The 25532-nt window shown below is 40.8% G+C and overlaps 1 protein-coding gene across 1 annotated transcript; it reads right to left on the minus strand.

Annotated features, from left to right (window-relative positions):
• Window positions 1–244: 244 nt before the first annotated feature.
• dhrs11a (dehydrogenase/reductase 11a) lies at window positions 245–25325 on the minus strand. The gene is made up of 7 exons (XM_079507136.1): window positions 24998–25325; window positions 5922–6131; window positions 4223–4317; window positions 3879–4008; window positions 2460–2552; window positions 2262–2327; window positions 245–1795 (listed from the first exon to the last, which is right to left on the minus strand). Exons 1-7 carry the CDS (start codon window positions 25127–25129, stop codon window positions 1754–1756), a joined length of 768 nt encoding a protein of 255 aa, XP_079363262.1. The 5' UTR covers window positions 25130–25325; the 3' UTR covers window positions 245–1753.
• Between the last annotated feature and the right edge of the window lie 207 nt (window positions 25326–25532).

The following is a 25532-nucleotide window of genomic DNA, read 5'->3' on the forward strand; positions in this document are numbered from 1 at the left end:
ATGCATTTTATGCAATTCAACAGGTTTGTTTATAGGGGAACATTGGTAACGCTACCATCACGGCATGCTATCATGTTATGATGGTTACAATGATATTAATAATATATATTTTTTTTAAAGTTGAAAAGACCAGGGTGTATCCAGTTTTTGTAATTGCCAGATTATGGTAAAAAATATATATATAAAAAAATCTGTCTGCGAAAAACTAAAAGCAAAATAGTAGAACACATACAGTACCAGCCACTCATCTTTGGAAATAAAGTTTATTTGTTTATTGAGAGAAAGCTAATGTTTAAGTACACATTTGGAGAACATATGTATATATGTGCACCCGAGTTAGTCAATTCCACTACACAATACCAATGTTTCCTTTTCATGCTTAACTTATACTCCATCGTATGACAAAGCATAAATGAGGCTTTATCCTGTATCCCTCCAAATGAAGCCAAAGAGATGCAAGATATCTGCATATCTCACATTACATGGGAAAATCAGTGCAGTGGCAAAATAAACCTGTCGACATGCTGTAACGTGCACGTATAGTTTCATTGATCCCTTACATGCTTTTGGAGTTGTGAACCAGGCACAGCCATACCCAGTAGTACCCATATTTAACCACATTTGCACAGTACTGTAGCTGGTAAAATGGACACGACTAGAGATGCTCCGATCAATCGGCCACCGATCGGTGATCGGACGATATTCACTCCAAATGACTTGATCGACAATTTACCCTATCTGGAGAAACCGATCTTTTGCACCATTTAAGTGGAATAAAAGTCAATCAGATACAGTGTATAGTATAATATCATTTTGCATTATTGTGACAGGCCTAAACATTCTCCCCTTCTTCCCCACACACACATCAACAGTTTTGACGTGGGTTTGACATATAATAATTTTGGAAATATTATATATTATATTATAAAACAAGATCGGTATCGGCCGATCATGAGAAAAACAATCGGTGATCGGGATTGGTCCCAAAAAACCTGATCGGAGCATCCCTAGACGACACACATGGTTAGGTAGGTAAGCATATAGTAGAGTCTATTGTTAGGTTGTAAGTGTGAATCCACCATCTACATAATATTATGATAAAATATTAATTTAAAAAAAAAGCAATAATTGTCATTATCATCATAACAATTACTTTCAAAAAGATATGTAATATGACCTACAAAAACAATTAACGAAACGAAACAAAGCGTCATGTGCAATCAATGGCATACACTTCCCTCTGAAGTGACGGTCATGCAATTTGACAGCTGCGGCCTTCTCCATTACTCCGAAGGCTAATTTATACATTTTCCAACCGACTTATACATTTCCAACTGACTTTTCCTTGATCTGACAAGAAGTTGTTTTCGTCATATACGACAGTCGTTTGACTTAAGTATAAATTACTCTTTTTTTTTGTTTGCCACTGGCTATGCATTTTTGTATTTATTTATTTTTCCGACAAGGCTGATCAATACATCAAAGTCCAGGTTGCAGCATTCAGTAGTAATTGGGTGCGGTTTTAGGAGCATTTACAACAGCCTTCCTCATGACAGGCTTTTTGCACTCGGCACTCCGTGTGGCTCCGCCTCTCCTCGACCACGTCCAACCAAACAACAAGCGGCAGAAGAACTGTAGTGGATTTGTTGTGTGTTTTTTTTGCCCTCACCGCCCAGCTGAGGTCGCCACGGAGTCACTGTGGTTTATACCGTCTTGCCTGCTATACTCCAACTGCTTTCCTGCAGTGTCGCTACTAGGAAACCTGTTCCACCGGCCTCATCTGCACATCACCGATCTGATAGTGTGAGCATAGAAAAAGGGTTGTGAACAAACAAGCAGTGTTGATTTTGTCGACCAATGCTAAGACGAAAAATGTTCGTCGACAACCTTTTTTCACTGATGAAAGCAACATGGAAACTACATGAAAACTAATAAGCCATGATGACTATAACTAGGATTATTTATATAGGGGCTAGTGGACAAGAGATCCAGTATAAGTAAAAGACAAGTAATTTTACATTTGGTTGCATGCTGAAAATAGCAGATCTACTTTCTATCTACTTACTAGCAGGATCGGCTATTTTCAGCAAGTGTAAAAAGTGTCATTATGACGGCATCAAGGCCAAAATACATTTTAGTCGACCAAATCAACTGTAGATTTTAGTCGACTAAATCTAGACTAACACTAACGCATTCCAGGTGACTAAAACTAAATGAAAACTATTCAAAAGACTATGACTAAAACTAAAATCAAAAGGTACCTGGACATGAGGAGGGGCACTGAGGACATATGTGACTGCACTCGCTACGTCTTCTGCTTTCAAACACTATGGTGGGAGGAAGCAACAGTTAATAATAACAACATTAATAATTACAATAAATAATCGTAAATGAGCATTTTCATAGAGTGTACGCTCACTACCTCTGACACCAAGTCAAAGAAGCGCACGCTGACTTACTTTTATGCTAGCGTACACTGCAGCTGCTTTCTCTGGGTCGCTGTTGTGGTGCCGGAAAGCAAACTCTGTCTCCACTATTCCAGGTGATATACACTACAACAGAACACATGCATTAACCTGTGTTTACATGTAACCAATCACACAATAGTGACAATCCCACCTTTTTTGTGAGACTTAAAGGAGAATTCCATACTAAAAGGCTTTCTTACCTTTCTTTGTAGTTGTTACGTCCCCACCAAAGAGGTTCAGGTGTTATTTTGTGCAAAAGCTCCTTATTGGCTATTTCCCCTACCATAAGCCCTAAATGAATTGCATTGAATGGGAATTGAATGTGGGAATTGTGCTAATTCGCTTATTTCCATCGCTCAAAATTATATATTTTTTGTATATATCCTCTCTTCATAATGTAAATAATATCCCAAGCGACACTTTACTACTTATTTCGATGGAAATAAGCGAATCAGCACAACACCCCATAGCCCCATTCAATTCCCATTCAATTCAATGCAATTCATTGAGGGCTTATGGTAGGGGAAATAGCCAATAAGGAGTTTTTGCACAAACAAACACCTGGACCTCTTTGGTGGGGACGTAACGACTACAAAGAAAGGTACGAAAGGTAAGAAAGCCTTCTAGCATGGAATTCTCTTTTAAGGCCTCGGGAGTCAGTACCCAGGCTTTTATTTTCGTTCGCATTCGGCTCAAAAAATGAAAGCCTGGGGGAACGAGACACATTTCCTCGTCTAAGGAGTGAACAGTGAGTACAGTGCAGAGGGGCGTCGCTCGAAATATGGTGACGTCAGTTTTCTCTGCTGTTTTCTACCAGGGAAGGGAGGGGCGGGGGCTCAGATCGGTGAACCAATATTATACAGCGCTTGTTCCATGTGCTACGCTCTAGACCAGAAAGCACACTGGCTGGGCCAGGCTAAGGCCTCTACAGACTAAGGCGGGCCGGCAATAAACCGAAATCAGTTGATGATGTTTGGTGTGTACACAGCCATTGGGTGGTATTAAGGCGTCTGAGTGAGTCGTTCACCTGACTCTGAAGCACAATCAGTGAGTGTCGCCTGTCGATAACAGCGCGGGGGGCGGGTACTGGGTAGAGCTCTCTGTTTGTGTGTATATGTCAGAGAGAGAGTGTGAGAGAGCTGGTTTAATGCCAAGAGATACGCAACAAGCAAGTGTGTATGTGTGTGTGTGTCTCTGTGTATGTAAAACAGAGAGAGGGAGAGAGAGAGAGAGAGAGCAGGCAAGAAGAGAGACGCATGAATGTGCAGGTTTCAGAGGAGTAGTGTGAAATTGCGCCACCCCTTTGTTTTTGTTCACAATGCTGCTTGAGTTTCGGATTCTCGGAAGGCTGCAGACTCTGTGCTATTGATAGTTAATGGCCTCCCGCATAGAATGGCTGTGAATAGTTACCGTGGCTCTGATGTGTGTCTTGGCTTCCCGTAGTTCTTGCCTTAGCCCCTCTGTCAACGCAGTCACAGCATACTTAGTGGCACAGTAGAAGTGCTCATCGGCACTTGGTACCATTCTATGCCCACCCATGCTACAAGAGGATAAAATGGACAAATGGTGAGGAGACATGTGGTAATCTGTAAAGAAAGAAAACAAGAGAGAAAGCCCTAAACCATGCAAAATGGTTGCAGGACTAAACGAAAACCGCTTTTCCCAATTTTGAGAAGATATGTATGTTCAGGTAACAGGTTAATAATATACATTTGTATCTTGGGTTTGGAGCTGCATTATGCTGCATAACGCACCTGTTAATATTGATGACGTGGCCATCATCCACATTCCTCTCCTTCATTGATTTGTAGGCCTCACGTGTACAAATAGACAAGGCTAAGACATTCACCTGTAGGGGAATTACAGTAAAAATAGAACAGCATTGATGTTCAGCAATTCCAGGACGTTAACTCGAATTATGATGTATACAAACAAATTGCAGGCACGTTTGTTATAGACATTCACCAGTAGGGGAATTACAGTAAACATAAAAGAACCTTGATGTTTCTCAATACAGGCAGTTAACTTGAATTACAATGTAAACAAAAAAAATAGTAAAAAAACAAACAAAACAAGAATGACACATGTCATAACTGCCAGGTGCAGCAAGCTCTCGTTTATGAACATCTATAATCGGTTTGTGTGCCACGTACAGCCTCTGCCTCAGCTCACGGCTTCACGTTGCAGTGTTCAGAGTATGGGTTTTATGGGTAAGTCTCCTATTGGTTTAGAGGCAGCCTAGAGACGCGGCAGCCAATCGTGAAAAAGTGTCCACTACGCTACTAGAGGTAGTAGCAAATGTAGTCCAGGTGCTTTTCAAGCACCTGGCAAAAATGTGTAGGTGTGTCAAGCAATACAAAATACATAAAGGTTTACATACTGTTGTTTTTAATGAATTAGTGTTTTGAAAGTGAAACTATACTATATAATGTTTTTAATGGTTTCTTATTTATTGCAAAGTCACTGACTTGTGCGAATTAGAGACTGACTGAATTTGACGGGGTCACTCGGTCAGTGCATCTGAACCTGCTATTCCTTAGTCTCTCTCAATACAGACTATTGACTCAGGTCAGGAAAAGAGGGCGCTGTTTTTCCTTTATTTGCCGATGGGTTCTCAGATGGTCTATTCCTATTATACACAGCTTATGGCTTCTAAGCTGTTTCCGTAGTGACACTGAGAGATTGCAGGTTAAAGCCAAAGTGGAGGTAAGGCAGGGGGTTGTGTGTCTAAACAAGGGCAGTCAGTGCACAGATTACACAGGCTAAAAATACACAGCCGTACACATTCACAAGTGCTGCCATGACAACAGATGGACAGGAGTTAGAAATACTGGACTCTGAAGCCAGAGCTGTTTGAGCGAAAGGTCTTGAATGCAAATTCTCAATGAATAAAGTCAAACCGTCCCAAAGTAAAATACCCAACTAAGAAAATAGTGGGCCTCTGTGCTGTGCCATGAGGACCATTGATGTAGCTGTATGCACATACAGCCACATGTATGCACATACATGTAGCTGTATGCACATACAGCTACATGTATGCACATACATGTGAGCTGCTTTCAGTCTTAACACATGCTTAACTTCATGATTCTAGGAATCCTAAGCCGTTTGATTCTAGGAATCATGGCATGATACCACGATGCAAACTTAAAGGGATAAAGTACAGTTGTTGTGAGGTGCTCATTATTGGAAAAATAAATCCTGACATGATTTTGATTGACGCAAAGCCAAAGCTTATTACATGGCTACTGAAATCACTACTTTCACACATAAAACATTTATTAGCTTCCACATGCTTTCACTTCGCTTCCACACCAACATAAACAGAGGCAGAATGCTGGTCTGTTATTGAGAGCAGTGCGGTATGCTATCAGGAAATAACAGATCACGGAGGAATGCCCTGCCTGTGTAGCGTTTTTTAAATGGTTATCGTGTTGAGTGTTGCTCACTCACATCAATCATGTTCCTCCAGCCTTCCGTTTTGCCACTGAGCAAGGGCTCGTTGTGTGCCAGGCCAGCGTTGTTGATGCACACATCCACACCCTGGTGCAACGTCTTAATAGCCGAGAACATCGACAGGATCTCCTCCTCATTGGACAGGTCGCACTTGTAGGGGATCAGTGTGCCACTGTAGCCTGCGCTCTGACACTCTGCTGCCAGCTTCTGAAATCATTCCAAGACATGAAACTGTCAAAACATTTTTTATTTTGTTGCACCTGCCACGACAGTGAAGGGAATTGAATTTGATTGAATACTTGGTCAGAAATGTAAACGGCGTGAGGTACAAAAAAGGAATAACCCCAAAAAGTCCTGGGTTCCCATTTAATTGTGGTCCTACAATGTATTTAATTTATCAACATACTGTAGAATAAAAATAACACAAAAATAAATACATAATCATCAAAAGAATAATGTAAATCTAGCCATTTTCATGTAAATCTATCATTTGCATTCTAGACTGTTTGATACAGCACAAGCAGCCAAACAGTAGTGAGATATTCCAGACTGGAAGCAGATTTGACAACTTAAAAAGGCCGGGACAGATTAACTTGCAGCAGAGAAATTAATGCACCACGATAAATAACACCATATGTTTGATGCCCAGAGAAAGCCAAGAGTCCATGCACCCATAAAATAAATATGGGGGTAAAGAGGGAAAATCTGAACAGCTCTACATTACAAAAAAAAGGTTGTGGTTTAAAAACAAACCTTTCTCATATACTGTATACTGTAGAAAGGGAGAGTTTGCATTATGTGGCTGAGAACTGAGCAAACTCCAACCAGGTCAGCTGGCTGTCCATGACCAAGGGATTGATGCAACATAACATGCCCATCGATCAGATGATCTGTGATATACTGTAAATGATGATGGTGGGCGCGTGGCTGTAGACTAGCTCATCTATATATACAACTGAGCCGCTGGCCCGCTAACAAGTTGTGAGCACACACATTGTGCACAGTTCAATTTACAATTTAGGCATTTAGCAGACGCTCTTAATCCAGAGCGATTTACAGTAAGCAAGAACAACCCCACAACACCTTAAAAAGGAGATTGTTACTTGATTCCTGTCACCTGATGAAGGCCAGTCATGGCCGAAACGTCGTCACAATTATGTCAGTGTTTTAAATAAACTAAAAACACTGTGGAGCAGAGCTGTTTGTTCGGACTTCCTTTTCTTTTACACAGTAAGCAAGAACAACACATAGTAATACATAAAAAAATAGTCATCAAGAATCATCTGTCTAACAGTAGAATATGAATGAAACTATGAGTATACACTATAGAGTGCTATGTCTAAATAAAATAAAAAAGAAATAGTTTTGGAGCCAGAAGGGAGAAGTCAGCCAGTTGGCCAGGTCATAGCACGGTCTATGTGGAGCATGCAGAGCATGTGGAAGCGCCGCCTACGCCCGTGCTCCGCCCATCCAGTAATATAAACTGTTATGGCTTCAATTAAATCATTGCCAACATGATTGGAATCAGTGTCGTGTTGTGTGAATCAATGTCTCGTAAGCTGTTTCACAGGGATTACCCAAAGAGATGGCATTACCTGTGCTAAGCTGTCAAAATACCTCAACATTAAAAACACATTTATATGTATACTTCAACAGACACTCCCTCTAGTTAAAAAGGGACACGTTTCCTTCAGGTCACTGCATTGACAGGAAGCATAGGATCAGTGGTTGGTTATCCTCATATCACATAGACATAGACTTAGACTCTTTGGGCTCCATTTTCGTCACTGCTAAACCCATTATCCCTAAACTTCTTTGCCTTTTTTACTATTTTGAAAAACATTTTTGAATAGTTAAAATGGCCAGTCTACAAGCTCACAACGTGTCAATGTAGATTGACTAGTTGAACTATTCAAAAATGTTTTTCAAAATAGTAAAAAAAAAAAAAGGCAAAGAAGTGGATAAGGGGTTTAGCGGTGACGAAAATGGAGCCATTAGAGCCAAATAATTCCAACTGGAGACTTTTGTCTCCGCCCTGTCCAACCTCCCATGGGGATGATGGCATGGAATCTGTGCAGGGAAGTGGCTGTGGGCATTACTGCAGTGCAGGCACTAAGCAAGTGAGTGGGTGTAGATGGTACATCTCTACTATGCATCAACTATCAAGTTATTCTTGACCATAGCAGGAAGAAAGTACTATTGGTGTGTGTGTGGCAGAACCAGTCTAGTCTCAAGCAGAATCTGTGTGTGTATGTGAGCGTGAGGCGTTTTTGTATGGCTGTGGGCACCAGCTATTAAGGTCTCTACTCCCATGATGGCCACTCATGCAGCAATGTCACAAATGGGATGCAATCCAAACCCACAACCATGCATAAAATAAAACCGCTACACAGATGCCAAATTATACCATGTGTTTCATTCTGTGTAATGGGTTAGGTACAGTAGAATGCAATACATCGTCATATCATTTATAGTCTATCTATCATATCCACTTGTGACTTGCCTAAATCTAAATTAACATGAGAGAGAGAGAGAGAGAGAGAGAGAGAGAGAGAGAGAGAGAGAGAGACTCATGAACGTGCAGGTTTGATGTCAAGAGCCAGGCAGAAAGCATAGTGTGTGAGCGAGCAAGAGAGAGAAAGACACATGAAGGGGCAGGTTTCAGAGTAGCGTGAAAATGCTTCATTTGTAGATGCTTCTGAAACCCTTCTGGGTTGTCTTTACACTGCAGATACTTGCACACTACTGACATATGGAGCTATTTCCTCTCAGGCAGGCACACAACAGCCGACAGTCTGTGCGATGTTGTGAACTCATCGCGACATGAACACAGCTACTTTTTACACAGCTATACACCTTTACACCCGACTTCTCCCTCCAATTTCTCAACATTTGTCTGTAGTAGTCAGGTCACCTCAGTTTTGTGTGTACACACACACACACACGCACGCACGCACGCACGCATGCACACACGCACGCACACACACACACACACACACACACACACACACACAAATCAAAGATCAAAGATCAAAGAATCAAAAGATTATTGTCAAAGATAATAATAATGCAGTTTTTGTTCGCAGACGACACCATTTTTTTGTTCAGGGGATAACTTAGTAAGTGTTGCAGAATGTATTACAAATTAAATGGTTAAACTAAAAGGGTGGTTTAATAAAAAATAGGTTATGATTGAACTTGAAAAAAAAAACAAGTTCATGATTTTCTCAAATCTGAAAAAGGATGAAATTATGGAGTGAATATTAAAAGAGTGTATGAATTTAGGTTTTTGGGTGTTATATTAGATGACAAATTATCATGGAAAAATCATATAGCATATCTCTGCTGTCCGGAGGAAACCTCATAACTCCAAAATGTTCATTGTTCAAGTGTTGTGACTTTCGATATTGTCAATTACTTGAATGAGAAGGAGAGGTGGTGGAGTTTGTTGTTTTAGCAGACAGTTTGAGGGTCCAATGGAGTTAAGAGGTTTTGTCCAGTGTTTTCTTTTACTACTTTCCATTGATTCAATATTTTTTAAACAACACACAGACATAAAGGGTGTTCAATTTTTTTTCCATAAATCAGTGCCGATTTATGGGGAAAAAAAATCTAAAACCTCAAAAATTGAGTTATGAGGTTTACTCTGGACAGCAACAAAAACGCCAAGGTGGCCAAAAGTATTTTTATTTTGAACTAAGTAAAATATGAGTAGGATACGAATGTATTGAAGATGTTGTATTGTACACTGGTTTTACCATATTTTATTTACTGTGCGGGGCAACTCATATAAGACTCCTTTGATTAGTTACAAAAAAGAGAATTATTCATCAAGAGGATTTCAGAGCACATACTAACAGGCTTTTTATGTTATCAGGCTTGCTGAAAATCATGGATTTGGTTGAACTACAAACATTATTGGTTGTGTACAGAGCGAAAAACAGATTGTTACCAAAACAGTTACAGAAGATATTTGAGTTTAGCTCAGAGCATGAGGACCATAGAAGAAGATATGATTTTAAACATCTGTTCACTCGGACAACACTAAAACAATTGTGCACTTCTGTTACACGTATAAAGTTATGGAATTCACAAAGCCAGGAGTTGAAGAGTTGTACAACAGTGTTTCAGCTTAAGAAAGTGTTTAAAAAGGAAACAATTATAAATTATGAATTGGAGGGTTGAATTTCATTTTTTCTTTCGTTCTCTCATTTTTGTTATTATTCTTTTTTTGTATTGCCCAGTTTCACACAGGCAAATTTAAATATCCCATCAACACAGAGATTCCCAATTTTGAGCTCAAAACTGTCGCCCCGGATGTGGCAGTGGCGTTACTGATGTGGGTGTGTCAGTCAATATTCTGCTGACAGTGTGCCTGAAGGTTTGACCAATGACAGGCTAGCCGTACTGTATCTAATAATAAATATTAGAGGATAGCATGTCCCTCTTCCAGGATATGGGCACATTAAAATCCAATCCAGTGTTCTTGTGGTGAATTCTCCCATTGTATTAGGCCCACACAGTCCTGTACTGCCAGTTGTGCTAATTCTGCTACTGTGTCAAAGTTGCGAACCAATCAATTGTGCTGCCGATACACATTAACGGTAACGCCCTCCAACTAAAGGCTTGCTGTATGTCTGTATGAAATCCATTATTCCTTTTTTAAAGGACCACTTCACCACTTTTCAACCTCTCTTCTTTTATCTACTTTTATCTACTCCTGTGTCTCATAGGAGGGCTGTGAGCAGTTCAGAAACCCGTCCACATCATCGTTAGGCAGATTTTTAAACAAGATTAAAAAATAAAACAAAAACAAGTTGGCTTTCAACGATGGCTTCCATTTTCGCATTGCAACCTTTCAGGAATAGAAAGCCTGCAGTTTCTATTAGCTTGGAATCCCCATCGATGATGTCACTGGTGGACGGGTTTCTGAACAGCCTCTATATGAGACACAGAGACCGATTAGAAAATAAATGTGGCGTTTTATCATGAACATTAGTGAGGACCAATTATATGAAGATAGGTTGAAAAGTGGTGAAGTGGTCCTTGAAATGTTTTGATAAACTGACGACGACAACTAAAGTTTTCGTAACGCCACTGCCGACATCCTGGTCATTACAGTGTTAACCTAACACTCTAAAACTGTGTTTTTCAACCTTTTTCATATCACGGGCCATTATTCTGCATTTGAGCCACGGACCACCATTTGATGAGATTTAGCCTCTCAGACACAAAACTAAAGAATATTTTGTTGAGTACTCTTGAGAAACCAAACAGACCTGTAAGGGTCCATTTGGTTTCAATCTCAAGAGTCAAAGATCTATAAGGGTCCATTTGGTTACCAACTCTCCATCATTTATCTCCTCCTCAAGGACCACTGGTGGTCCCCGGACCACTGGATGAAAACCACTGCTCTAAAAGGAATGCTGCAGTTGCACACAGGTACACAGTATGCCTCTAAACCTCGTCCTGTATGGTCAGCTGGGTTTATGCATGGGTGGGTGGGTGGGTGGGTATGGGTGCTTGGAAGCCAGGCGCTGTGTCAGTCAGTCAGAGTTGTGTTGGATGTCTGGAAATGCCATTCGTTTTATTCATCATGGCTGTTCATAAAGTCAACATTGAGACATATGCATGTGCAGACAAGCAAGGACACAAACACCACATGCACTCGGCAGGCAGACGCACGCAGGCAGGCCAACAACAGTCACATTCATGCTTCTCTCTGAACCCCTGGCCTGCAGGGGTTTGTTATGTAAGTTCAACACGCAACATAACATCGCCGCTCCTTCCTCCCTTTCATCTATAATTCATCCACTTGCAATGCATGGATTGAACACAAAACAACAGGGCAACATTAAAGACACCACAAAGTGCTAATGGCCGACAGTTTTCAAGAGTCTGCTTCTGTTGACAGAGATCAATAGCACAGGGCTCCAGCTGCAAGCAGTAAGAGCTCTGAAATTAGATTTGTCTCAGGTTGACTGGTATCGGTGCCTCAGACAAACATATTCTACTGTGGGTCAGTGTGCCTCCACTCATTTGATGAGAGAACTATGCGTCGCTGATACGCTGCGTGGATAGGCTGAACGGGGCTCCGTGTAGGAGGATAATCTATTTAAGGATTCAGCCATTTGGCCTGTCGTAATGCATTTTCATCCTCATTACGACGAGTGATTGCACAAAACGAAGCATGTGTAAACGGAGGGAGGGGAGAAAAGGGAGTGTGCACATGTACTGCACAGATAGAGAGAACAAAACACTGAGACAAACAGGAAAGATCTACAGTACTAGTCAAGCAGATGCATGATCTACCATGTATAAGAGCTACCTACGCTGAGCACATTGATGATGAACATAGGGTCAAGGATGACTGTTGACTCTATAAAACGTTTACAACAGGAGATGGGATGACTGGCTGCGTGATTGCCTCTTCTTCACACAGTGAGAGAGACTGTCACTAAAAAGGTCTAAAGGTTGACTTAAGGAACGAGGATTTATGGCATTTCCAGGCTGGAGATAAGAGAAACAATACCCCACTCATGGTTAGCAACTGCAGTACTAGGCTAAATAAGAGTCAGTCCCAAGTCAGTTATGTTTAACAAGGTGACTTATATTTCAAATAAAAGGACGAGTATTAGTACTTTACCAGGCATAATTATACAGAATGTACTGCAAGTAGTAGTTTACATTTATTTGAATAGCCCATTTCTTAAACACTAAACACTGCTTCTGTATGTTGTCAATATAAAAACATCAAAATAACAAAGAAAATTAATATCAACCAAAGAAAGGGCACAGATAGCAGAGAGACGGTACATGTGCATTAGTTGGGAATGTGTCAAATTAGAAAGATGTCTGATGGCAAGCACATGCCGACTGATGTTTGGCTGGATTCTCTGGCACAAACACGATAAATCCTTTTATAATCCTGGTACAATAAAGGCAGGGCAGGTCCCTGGGTGTTGTGTAACAGACCAGGACCAACCAGTGTGGCAGGATTTTATTTTCCCAAACGAATCCAGATAGAGAAAAAGAAAGCGAGTGCAGTGGTTTACTATAAATAAAGAATCTGCTGCCAGATGACCCCCCCCCCCCCCCCGCTCTCTCACGTGAAGAGTATTTACTCCGGATAGGAACCGTCTTTCTTTCACACATTCATGCGGGGCATCATATGAACAGGACCTAAATAGAATTCCCTGTTCCGTTGATGTTTGTTGGTGGTAACATGATGACTACTACTGGCAAAAAAGAACTGCGGGTAATTCTTTCTCATAAACCAGCATGTCTCCTCCTCTGCCTCATGTGATGGGTGGGTTCATCCAAGCCAGTGTTGATTTCGTCGACTAATATTATGACAGAAAATATCCATCTACTACCTTTTTTCACTGACGAAAACCAAATGGAAACTATTTGAAAACTAAGCTACCAGTAAGACTAAGACGCCTGAGGGCGAGAAGCGCTTCTCAAGTTCTCGTGCACGCATCCGCCTCGTTGACGGCAGACTGCTGGGCGAGTGCTGGTGCTTTGGTATGGGGGGTCAGATCAAGATGCCCTGAAAATGAATTTTCAGGGCAAGATCTCGACCTCGCGAGTGCAGACTCGGCCCCCAGCCTGGTACCCTAGTCAAAATATGGCCCTTGAGGAAATTTTATTGGGGAACCCTGGTCTAGAGTTTGAAATTTGAACGGACAGGTATAAGTCAAAAGGGAGACATCGAAGAGGAAGGATGGATGAGGAAGGATCAACTTATGGAATGTCATAACAGGTTCTGACATATCCGTATATGGAGATCTAAGGGTTTGAGTTTTGAGGTCAGATGTAGAGTTGCTTGCCAATATTGATGACATCAGGGATCTCCATATATGGGCTTAACTGCGACAGCAGGTTGCATTTACTATGACATCAGGGTCTCCACATCTCCATCCCTGATGATGTCACGAGACCTGGGCACCATATATGGTGACAACACACACTGGTGCCCGACACACTGACGGGAAATGCACGATTCCATAGTTAACTGCGACCTTTGGTCGCAATGATGACTAAAACTAAGACTAAATATATTAATAATTTCGTCAACAAATAAACTAGACTAAAATGTTAGGAAAGGACTGGTGGACGACACCATCAAGGCCCGCCAAAATACATTTTAGTCAACTAAATCAACTGTAGATTTAGTCGACTAAAATCTCATGATATTTAGTCGACTTAAACTAGACTAACACTAAAACATTACAGGTGATATGGAGGAGTCTGATTTCACCTTTGAGTAAAACGTCTTTGATACTAAACACAATATCCATTCTAAACATGTATGACAGCACTCACCAAATAACTTTAAAGAGAAAGAAAAGTACAGAGACAGTGTCTCAGTTTCACTGATATATTTTTGAAAACTTAAAACTTTTTGCTTTGATGTTATAATAAAGAAACATATATACAAAATAGCACACACATGTTCAAGTATTTGTCAGTGCAAAGTAATACTTAAAAAAAAAGATTTGTAAAAAGAAAAACAAAAATCTTTGGCCACAAAACAATGGTCTTAAACTTGAGCACTTAATTTGTGTGAGTTTTCAAATGCTCTGAAATGACCCCACACAAATCACGATTGCATGGGTATCCAGTGTTGCTGCATGGAAAAGCTTGCCCAGTTTCCCTTGCCCACAGCCTGCTGCCAGAAGGCGAGTTTGGTCCGAAATATCTGCAGTTTACCCTAGCCATGGTTCACATTGACAGTCATGTTTCAGGGCTAAGTTTATCCGTGCTTGTACGCAGATTCTCATTTTCTCAACACTGCCCCAGGGTAGGTACCCTCACAAAAAACATGCAGTAATCCTGGTCTCTAAACTACCTCCCCCTGGCCAGCCGGGGCGCCTGATGGAGGGGAAAGGAACTGGTCCGAATAACGTGTTCCTTCCACGTGCTACGTCCGGCCGGGGAAACTCCCCTGTCAGGTAAAAAGAAGCAGCTTGGACTTCTCATGCATTGAAGGAAGCATGAGGTCAGTCCGTTGCTCTCCCCAGGTTGGCAGTGGGAGCGTAGAGCCCAGGATTACATTAGATAATTGACACTGGGTGAAAAATGGGTTACAAAATCGTGATAAAAAATATTTTAAAAAAAAGACGTTCCTACTAAAAAGCAGTGGTGGAGTGACTAAGTATATTTACTTAAGTACTGCACTTAAAGGGATAGTTCTAAAGTTTTAAAGCTGTATGAAATACATTAATATAGTGGTTGCAACTGTATTAATTGATTGCCCGAGTCCCGTGGTGGGAGTTCTGCTCTGGTTTTGGTCAATATTAAGTAGTTCCGGTCATTTTGTGGGGGGCACTGGGGCCACGCAGTAAAAGTTAATTAATTCACAAAACTAACGTCATTTGGTATTGTTGACCTATTTATAAAATATTAGCGAAACTTTCGTTCACATGGAACAATTTTGGGTGTAGTGATATGGACACAAAAAACATAGTTCCGTGTGATAGAGGTGTCAAAAATGAACGAAAGTTGCACTAATATTTTAGAAATAGGTCAACAATACAAATACAAATGGATTAATTTACTTTTAATGCGTGGGCCCCTGTGCCCACCACAAAATGAAACTACTTAATATTCACCAAAACCAGAGCCGAACTCCCACCACGGTAGCCTGGCTAATAAGCCAGACTAATATCACACAAGTGACAACACTGTCGCGGTATATTAGTCTGGGCTGGCTCCACTTGGATTTCATTTCCCGGGGGGCGGGTTCAAACATTTTCTCTTTGACGCAATTGGTCAGAGCTACTGTCAGTCAAAGGTCTCAAGCATTGAACGTCACTGTACCAAAGCCCGCCCATATTGCATACCGTGTCCCGATTGGCCCGACCTGTTCTCGGTTGTAGGAAAGAGGCGTGCTACTGAGCCTCGCCAGACCCTAATCCGCTGGCAGGCAATTTTTTTTTGCCAACGGCTGATTCGGTCTGGTTTATTAACCAGGCTACCACCACGGGACTCAGGCAATCAATTCATACATTTTTCTTTTTTCATAATTTTTATCCCACGATTTTGTAACCCATTTTTCACCCGTGTCAATTATCTAATGTGATCCTGGGCTCTACACACCCTCCGCAAACCTGGGGAGAGCAACGGACTTGAACTCATGCTTCCTTCATTCATGAGTGTCCAAGTCGCTCCTTTACACCTGACAGGGGGAGTTTCCCTGGTTGGACGTACTGTAGTGCGTGGAAGGAACACGTTATTCCAACCAGTTCCTTTCCCCTCCATCAGGTGCCCCGGCTGGGCAGGGGGAGGCAGTTTAGAGACCAGGATTACCGCATGTTTTTTGTGAGGGTACCTACCCTAGGGGACACGGGGAGAACATGCAGACTCCACACCGAAGGGCCCTTTCGCCAAGCCGGCCTCGGGTATGGGCACTGATGGCGCGGAGGAGAGGACACGCCGTATTTGTACTTTACTTGAGTAATTCCAATTTCCAATGCTCAATAGGCAAATAGTGTACTTTTACTCCACTACATTTTTTAAAACTTTAGTTACTAATTACTTATTTAGATTTTTATTACAAAACAACATACATTAACCACTTCAGCTCTTTATACATTTCAGCCATTTGAAAATAGCCAATCTACAAGTTCACAATGTGTCGTGATGTGACACATTGTGAGCCTGTAGATCTGCTATTTTCAAAAGATTCTGTTAATAGATTTGAAAACTTGAAACTTGAACTTCTACATAATGAGTACTTTTAGGACTTTTAAGTACATTTTGATGCCAACACTTTTGTACTTTTACTCAAGTACATTTTTAATTCTGACTTTTACTTGTAACAAAGTATTTCTATATTGCAGTATTGATACTTTTACTTTCCCCACAACTGCTAAAGAGGCTTTCAAAAGAGGCAATTTACTACTCGGCATGCTGGCTATTGTGGGTCTAAAATCTTTCCGATATCAAACAAACATCCAGTGACAAGTCCAATTTGTCTCTTGTTAGCGAGACAATCCCATGCACATTTTCTCTCCACTACCACCCACCTCCCTGCCCTATGAACTTGAACTTGTTGAACTCACGACTCATCTCTATTCAGTTCTACACAAGTATGCTGTATAGTAGGTTTACATTCTCTCTTCTCTGCAATCCATCTGATTGCCCGAGTCCCGTGGTGGGAGTTCCCCCCCCTTGCATCTGCTCCTCCCTTGCATAAATCCTCACTGCGCGTGCGTGCGTGCATGTCGAGCGTGCGTGCGCACGCGCGCACACACACACACACACGAACGCACGCACGCAGGCACGCTCGACACGTGAGAATGAATGACACAGTGGCATGCACCAAAGATTGAACAGAAGAGAGATCCAGCCATCTCTCGGGACAAGTTAGAAAAACACTTACGTCATAAATAGATTTAACTTCTATTGCAACAAATGGGTTATACTTGCCATTGATGGATCTGCTCTTAAAAGAGTAGTTCACCCAAAATATGACTTACACAGCCCATGCAGCCTTGAATTCATGGAGATTCTTTTGCATTTCTGAGCCAATAATTTGATGACCAAAAATCTTGTATTATACATTGTACCTCACGGGGATTGCATTGAGAAGTGCACTGTGTTTAACCTTTACTTCAGAGAAGTGGCGCCATCTCAAATGTAGGCGAAATACCCGAATGTTTGTGTGTCTGATAGATAATCAGAGACTCACAAAAGACATGCATTGGTCAATGAGGAGGTTACTGGGTCCGTTGTTTTCACTGCAATGCGTTTGGTGTTTGTTCCTTGGTGTCTTCAATGTTCTCTCTTCTGTGGGATCAAATGTGTAGGGATGATGATTATTATTGAATATTATATGAATGGGTTTTGTGGGGTCGTGCTATATTATAGCATACTCATAGGTCCTCCTGACATACTAAACGAGGGCAAAGATAGATAGTCTAAAGAATGCAGTTTTTGGGGGTTGAAAAATGGTTGACACATGCACTTTTATTGAACACAAGTGGGCTTTTATTGGAGTGCTGTGATATTTGTACTTTTTCTGCGTCTATGGAGTTAACATTACTCTAATAGGCCCCCAGGTGTGGTTAGAATATTGAAATATGTCTAAACCTTTTTGCATTGTAATCCCCATAGGGGGATTTTAGATCGCCTCATATAAGACTACAAACTGTGTTTGTAGTCTGTTAGAAACAGACTACATGAAAAATGACTGTCGTAAACGATACAGAGCCAGCTCGCCGACAATTTTGTTTGGACCACAATTCTTATAGACGGTTTTAAGATGACTTCCATGAACTGGGGGATGAGCGAGTGACGTCAGGACTTCAGCACTCTATTGTGAAGGAAAAAAATGCTGCTTTGACAGGTTTCATATATCAGGAGAGGGTGTAATGTGTGAAAAGCTGATGCTATCGAGTGCTAAATCTGTGGGAAAATGGCTGATTATCAGACGGATGCATGTTTTTGTCAGCTCACACACACACACAGCTCATGTGGAAAGTCTGCAGTCAGTAGAAAAGTGTTCTGCATGGTTGAGTCAAAAGGTCACTGAATAACCCACGAGGTGATTAGATGAGCTCGGGAGAAAACTGACACACCAAATTAAATACCCGCAGAGCATGTGTAAACATAGCACAATTGTGATTTAATCACTGTTTGCCACACAGCTCACAATATCATGACATTAATATAATGAGCACGCTGTTTCTTAAGATAGTAGCCTATATATTGTAAAGGAAAGGCAAAGTTAGCTTTTCCCAGTTAAGATTAATAATAACATTAATTCAATATGCAGCTTTAAGAAATCTTCTTCAAGTGACAGCATCATTTGATGTCATTTGATGAGTATAACTTAAACGTAACACAGTATTGTCTCCCAAGTGGAACTTGAGTTCTTCAAATGAGTGAATACAAACTCCCAGTACATAGAAAGGATTCAAATTGGAGTCTTTGAATGGATGTCCATATCTGTGGTCAATGATGGAGAAATAAGTGAGAAGCTGTGAAAGCTAGTTCTTGCCACTCTCAAAGTCCATTTTTTGGCTCATGTGATTCGTAGGGCTGTCCCCGGGACCCCGACTAGGCGACTAAGGATTTTTATAGTCGACTAGGATTGGCCAAATCTTGTCTATATAGTTGACTATTAGGCAACTAGTGCTGGTGAAAGTTACAGGTATGGTGTGTTTGTGTGTGTGTGTGTGATATGAAATGTGAGCTTAGTTTACGATAATCACAGTGATCCTAAATCATATTCCATCATATTCAAGGGCTTTTGGAGAGAAATGAAACTCCAGTCACTTTACTGAAGAGGGGTGTGTGGGTGTGGGTGTCCAGCTCGTTGACGCTAGTTAATGCATCAAGGAAGGCAATTATGTTTCTATAACCACAATAGATAAACTGTGTAATAAATCATTTAGCAATCATCTTTAGCATAAAGAAGTCAGTACTGACTTCACATGCATGTCACAACAGGCTCGGGGGGTTTTGAAAGAGTTAATGAGACGTTATGTGACTGCTACTAAGAAGAATCCATCCCTTCTTCATTCCAGAACATCCCCCTGGTGACCACACGTCTCTCCCTCCAGCTCATTGTTTTTCTACTGCCTACTCCACATCCTCCAAGACAACGTCTGCTACCACTACACCCTTCTGAACTCACTGTATGCTGGCAAAAAGGAAATGTTCTGACATTAAGGACAGACGTATGGCACCAGATACCGTATGTGTCTTGATTTTAGCTGTCTCGGCTACTATGGCTACGAATATTTCTCTTCGAAGAACATATCCAAGTAACTCCTAAACTGTCCCAATGGAAAGAAATAAGCACCAAAGGGAAATCAAGAACAAATGCTTAGTGATGGACACTTGCAACCCCCACTAAGACCATGCCAACCAAGTTTGGTCTATGCCAGTGGCCCAGTGGACATGGCAGGGAGTGTACAATGATGGCTTTGTCCCCAGCTAAAACACAGACGACTTTCTGAGGCCTCACACAAGCGTTAAAGGCTATCCCAGAAAGGGGGAGTTGAAAGCCTGGTACTCGGCACAATTGAATGTATTCCTTAGTTTAGCCAAACATTTATCCAAGCCAAAGCTAGCCTTGTGGTTTTTTAGCTCATATCATTATGTACCCTGCCTCAGAGTCAGTTAAATCATAATTAAAATATTTAGCATAATACAAGTAATACAATATTGATTTTGAGGGCTGGGGCTACTGGTTATGAGTGAGTCTTACACAATGCAAGGACAGGGCTGAAACATGCTTGAGCAGTTAATTATTGATAGGCAGAGCCATGTGATCAGAGTATGAATGGACATGAGCTGAATCGTTTGCACAACTTATATAACGTGGGCTGTGTGTGTGTGTGTGTGTGTGTGTGTGTGTGTGAGTGAGTGAGTGAGTGAGTGAGTGAGTGAGTGAGTGAGTGAGTGAGTGAGTGAGTGAGTGAGTGAGTGAGTGAGAGAGAGAAAGAGAGAGAGAGAGAGATAAGGGGGAGTGGGAGGAAGTACCTATGGGTGTGAGTGTGTTAATGTCATTAAAACTTTATTCAGTCAGTACTTCCAATGAACCTATTTAATGCACATATCGTGAATACAACCATTAGCTAAAGTTGAAACTGGCCATTCTGCCCAAAACACATTTTGCTAATTCAAAGCTAAATCAGTCAGACAGATATTTTCCAAGATAAGATATTCCAAGATATTGTTCAAAGCAAAACATCAACTTCTGAACAAACAGGCCCCGTCTCAGTTCTGTGCATACAAATGTAATGTAATGTGATGCCTCTTGGGACTATGACTTGACTGGTAGACTTTTCTTAATTTTTTCATCTCTGCAAGAGAGGAGCTGTGTAGTATTGTCAATTAATTGTCTGATCTGTGTATGTATTGTGTACGTGTTGTGATTTTTTTGGTATCCCGATGACTGCTTGGCACAAAATGAATTTCCGCAAGGACAATAAAGTATCTGCCTGTCTGTCTGTCTGTCTGTCTGTCAACTTCAACATGTTTTTGAGCTTTTAGGAACACTGCTGATGTCCGCTGACACCTATGATAATTATATTACTAGACATTAATTTAACAATAGTGTGTAAAGGACTATGGAAAATCCATTCATCATTGTGATTGTGATCCATTCATCACAAAAGTATGTAAAAACAGGACAGGAACTCAGGATGCTGCTATAGTGTGTTCATTACCGTTAGATACTAGAATACACCCAACCATAGATATGACAAATATAAACGTGCAGGCAATAGGTTAATTGCCTGCACGTTCTAACAGCAGTTAGAACGTGCAGGCAAATACAAGAGCAAATACAAGAGGGTATGCGCATGCATAAAGTGAATGACAAAGTGAGTTTAACGTTGTTTAACTTAGTTGTTTCAGATAGGACTTTTCTGTTTGGATGTATGGGCTGTCAAGGCCAAAGTCGTTTTTTGCCACTCAGTAGGCGTTCAGCCGTTCCCACACAACTTCCGGGTACGATGATGTCACACGCATACCCCAGAGCCTCTATAACATTTTTCCTCTTATACTTAATTTACCGGGGACCCCAGTGGTCTATACTCCTTTTGTATACACCAAATCTATTCACTGAAAATAGCTGATCTGCAAGCTTGCAATGAGTTGAGGCACCCATCAATAGATTGGCTATGGTCATCCAATAGTTGCCTATTTATTATGACTATAGTGGGAACAATGGCTTATTAAGGTTAATAAATCATTCATTGTGCAATTATTAACAGTTTAACTAGTGTTTTTGCAACTACCTGGTCTAAAGTGCGAACAATGCCTAATTAAGGTTAATAAATCCTTTCTAGGCTATGTGCATAACTGTAGTGTTGTTATGCCTGAAGAGTGTCATGTTTCTTGTCCGTTTTATTTCCCATAGTTTCATTTTATTGGCTGATTTCATTGGCTTGTTTGATTGATTGTAGCTTAACCAATCATACAAAGTTTAAGATATGGGAAAATAAACCGGACCAGGAAATGCATATTTTAATAAAGAATGTATAACCTTAATAAGGCATTGTTGCCACTTCAGACCAGGTAGATGCAAAAAGCATACTGTTGTTAACTGTCAAGTGTCAATAAGTGTGTAATATGCGCTGCTGGTTTCCAGATGCTGGCATATCCATTTCTTCCTGTTCCAGATAGTTGTCCCATAGTCTCGCGTTGCCAGACTGTTGCCTCTCGCAATTTCCAAATGCTTAGTTACATTCTGGAGCAACGGAAGATCATGAGTAAAATATAAAGCGGAAGTGGAGCCTCCTCCCCACTTCTGTTTTGTCTTTACAGTCGCGCAAATCTATCCTATCACCTAAGCATATATAGCTTGCTGTTAGCAGAAATTAAAATGAAATTCGGGAGGTGTAGTTCCAGACTCTATTGCATTCAGAGATTGTGGAAAAGTAGTCTGGCTACGCGAGACAAGTTTTCCCATAGCTCCATATGATTGACTCGGCTGCAATCAATCAAATTAACCAACTAAATCAGCCAATCAACTGAAGCTATATGGAAAATGAACAGGGACAGGAAATAGGTATGCCACCTTCCAGTTATAACTACAGTTATGCGAAGGGCCTAAAAAGGATGTATTAATAATCGTAATAAGGAACTTTAGACGAGGTAGATGAAAAGAGTTTACTTAAACTGGCAATAAGTGCATAATGAATGGTTTATCAACCTTAATAGTTTTTTTTTTTTTTGTTAAACTCGAATTAAATATAACAGTAAATTAGGAAAACAAAACAAAAATGTGTTTACAATGCATTGCTATCATTAACATAAATTATGGGATGTTTGTTTGAAGTGCTCTCAACAAGTCCTTCCACATACAACTTTTGAATCTGCTAGGTACAATGTCTACCTTATCTGTGCACTAACCTTAGAGAAGGAATTGACTAGATATGGTACCACCTTGTTTACAATCCTGTGGACCATACACATTTTAATATGAGACTCTAACCTCCACAGAGGGGTGGAGGTTCTTATTTCATTTATTTTGTGAGGTCTGTATCTTCTTTTTAAGGGTCTTTGGGATGCTAGTGTACCATAATGTGCAGGCATAATCAAACTGTAATGGAAGTAGGCCTACAATACAATATTTCAACAAGAGCATTTATATCTACGGTATATAAAAGTGGATGTTCTAGCTAAATTGTATTTTTGATAGTAAGTACTGCAGCTCAAGTAGGCCTAAATAACTTCTTCATGGCTGAAACTTCAGTTACCTATACTACTCTACGCTAAGTTTATCGACTTTCTTTTTACAAGAGAGACAACTTATTGTCCGATAATCAGGTGCTGATTTGGAGGAATTCTGTTCTAAATATTATCAGCGATAAGACAATCACAGGCCAAATTAAAGAACCACTTCACCACTTTTCATTTCAACCTATCTTCGTAAAATTGGTCCTTACTACTAATACACAATAGCAACATTTTTTTCTACTCAGTCTGTGTCTCATATAGGGCTGTGGGCAGTTCTGAAACCTGTCCACCAGTGACATTATCATTGGGTAATCCAAGCTAATAGATACTGCAGGCTTTCTATTCCTGAAATGTTGCAATGCAAAAATGGAAGCCATTGTTCTCACGATAAAATCTTAAAAATGGTGGTATTTTATCATGAACATTAGTGAGGACCAATTATACGAAGATAGGTTGAAAAGTGGTGACGTGGTCCTTTAATGTCATTAACATGCCTATGAAGAAAGGACAGAAAATACTCCCTTGAGGGACCCTGTGGTTGAGATGTGGACATGTGCCATTCACATCCACCACTTGTTCTCTACCACCAGATAATAAGACGGACTGTTCTTAGGACCCCTCCCTATCTTTCCTATAGTGATGCAAAATGTTCTATTTCTATTTCAGCATCATTGATGGAGCTTTCAAGAGAGACATGGCCCAGGTGCTAATATGCTTGATTTTAGTCCATCTTATGAATAAGACTTCTTATAGAGGTGAAGTGAGTCTGCCTATTGTACACATCAGAAGCGCTGAACATCCATAGAAAAGGAAAGCATACAGTTGGCCTACACTTCCCACTTCAGTTTTGACTTTGCAGTCATGTCAATAGGTCCTACTGTAGGACAAATTAGTAATTAGTAACAAATTAGTAGACCATCTAGCATGTTTCTTTAGAAATTTAGAAATAGATATTTAATATTTTAATTAAAAGTACCAGAGGACAAACCCGATTACCCGAAGCAATGGTTTTTGTCTGACATCACGCGCCCATATGGAGATCAGATAAATGACGTCATGACAATAATTATGCCCAAATAATCGCCGAGAGAGAGAGCTCTCTCAATCAGTGCTGGTGCCAGAGACATGATGGGATCATCATCATTCAGCATGAACTGTCACGAAGCAACGCATTGTCTGTTCAATTAATTCGTTATAGGCTATTAAAAATAATTTATAAATGTATTAATTATTGGAGGTTGGGACTGGGAGGTGTTTTTATTCCAAACGTAGGCTATGCATTGCAAAGTGACAGTTGCACTGACAGTTGAAACTCCAGTCCAGATTATGTGAAAAAGTATTTCGGGGAATTAGGGAATGCTTTATAAAATTTAACAATAAATTGAGATATTTGCAGAAACCTCGTCTAGAATAATAGGCTATGGATATCAATGAAACTGTCTGTTAGAGGTTGGGTTACAGCATGTCCATATGCCCTTGATAATTCTGGGTACTTTAAATATTTGTGTCCCATTTCTTTAGATGCGTGCCGTTTTCCACAGACGAGACGAGTAAACTTTGTCTTTAACATTAGCAGACAGTGCGTGTTTATTATCACATAACAATATTCATTTAACTTCATGGCATGCGTAATTTACTATTTTAATTTAATTAAAAAAAATCCCTATAGTACGCCGGCTATCTGGGAATAATCTGCGAATAAAGTGTTTACAACAGTGAAGCTAGAATTACTACTAGTCCCATAAAGCTGTTGAGGAGCTAATGTTAGCAGTTAGCAGCTATCCAGCTCGTTACCAAAGTGACACTGAATGCTGCTCGTCTGTTAAAAAGAAAAAATGTGGTTGTTTGTGGTGGTGGGACTCACTCACCTCTATCTTCTCCACGCTCCGGGCACAGCCGACAACCCTCATGCCTTGCTGGACAAGAGCCCGAGCAACAGCCGCACCGATGCCGACCGAGGCTCCTGTCACCAGAGCGACTCTGCCTTTCCATCGCTCCATCTCAGGATTGTTCTTTGCCAGCGGTATGGTAGAGGGAAAGCCTTTATTCACGAATAATTGTTCACAATCCCGTCTCTATGGTCACTATTTTGCTAATCTGTAGTAGTATAACGCACGCAATTTGTTGTGGGCGGGATGGATGGAAGGCGTCCAGGCAGGAACCAGCAGCAGCACTGTACGGAAGGCCCTGGGCCAATCCAATCCATGCGCTCGGGATGAAATATTAAACGGCAACCTATATGCGTTGTTGCCACTGTTTGGCTAAAATCACCTCCCACTTTATTTTTGAGTCCTGTGTGCGACCAACACCTGATACTCGTTTGGTTATCTACCGCCATCTACTGGGCAAGTAAAATAAACACGGTGATACAATAATATGATTGTCTGGTTAGAATAGTGAAAG

The sequence above is a fragment of the Electrona antarctica genome (genome assembly GCF_951216825.1).
Source record: "Electrona antarctica genome assembly, chromosome: 8".
NCBI lineage: Eukaryota > Metazoa > Chordata > Actinopteri > Myctophiformes > Myctophidae > Electrona > Electrona antarctica.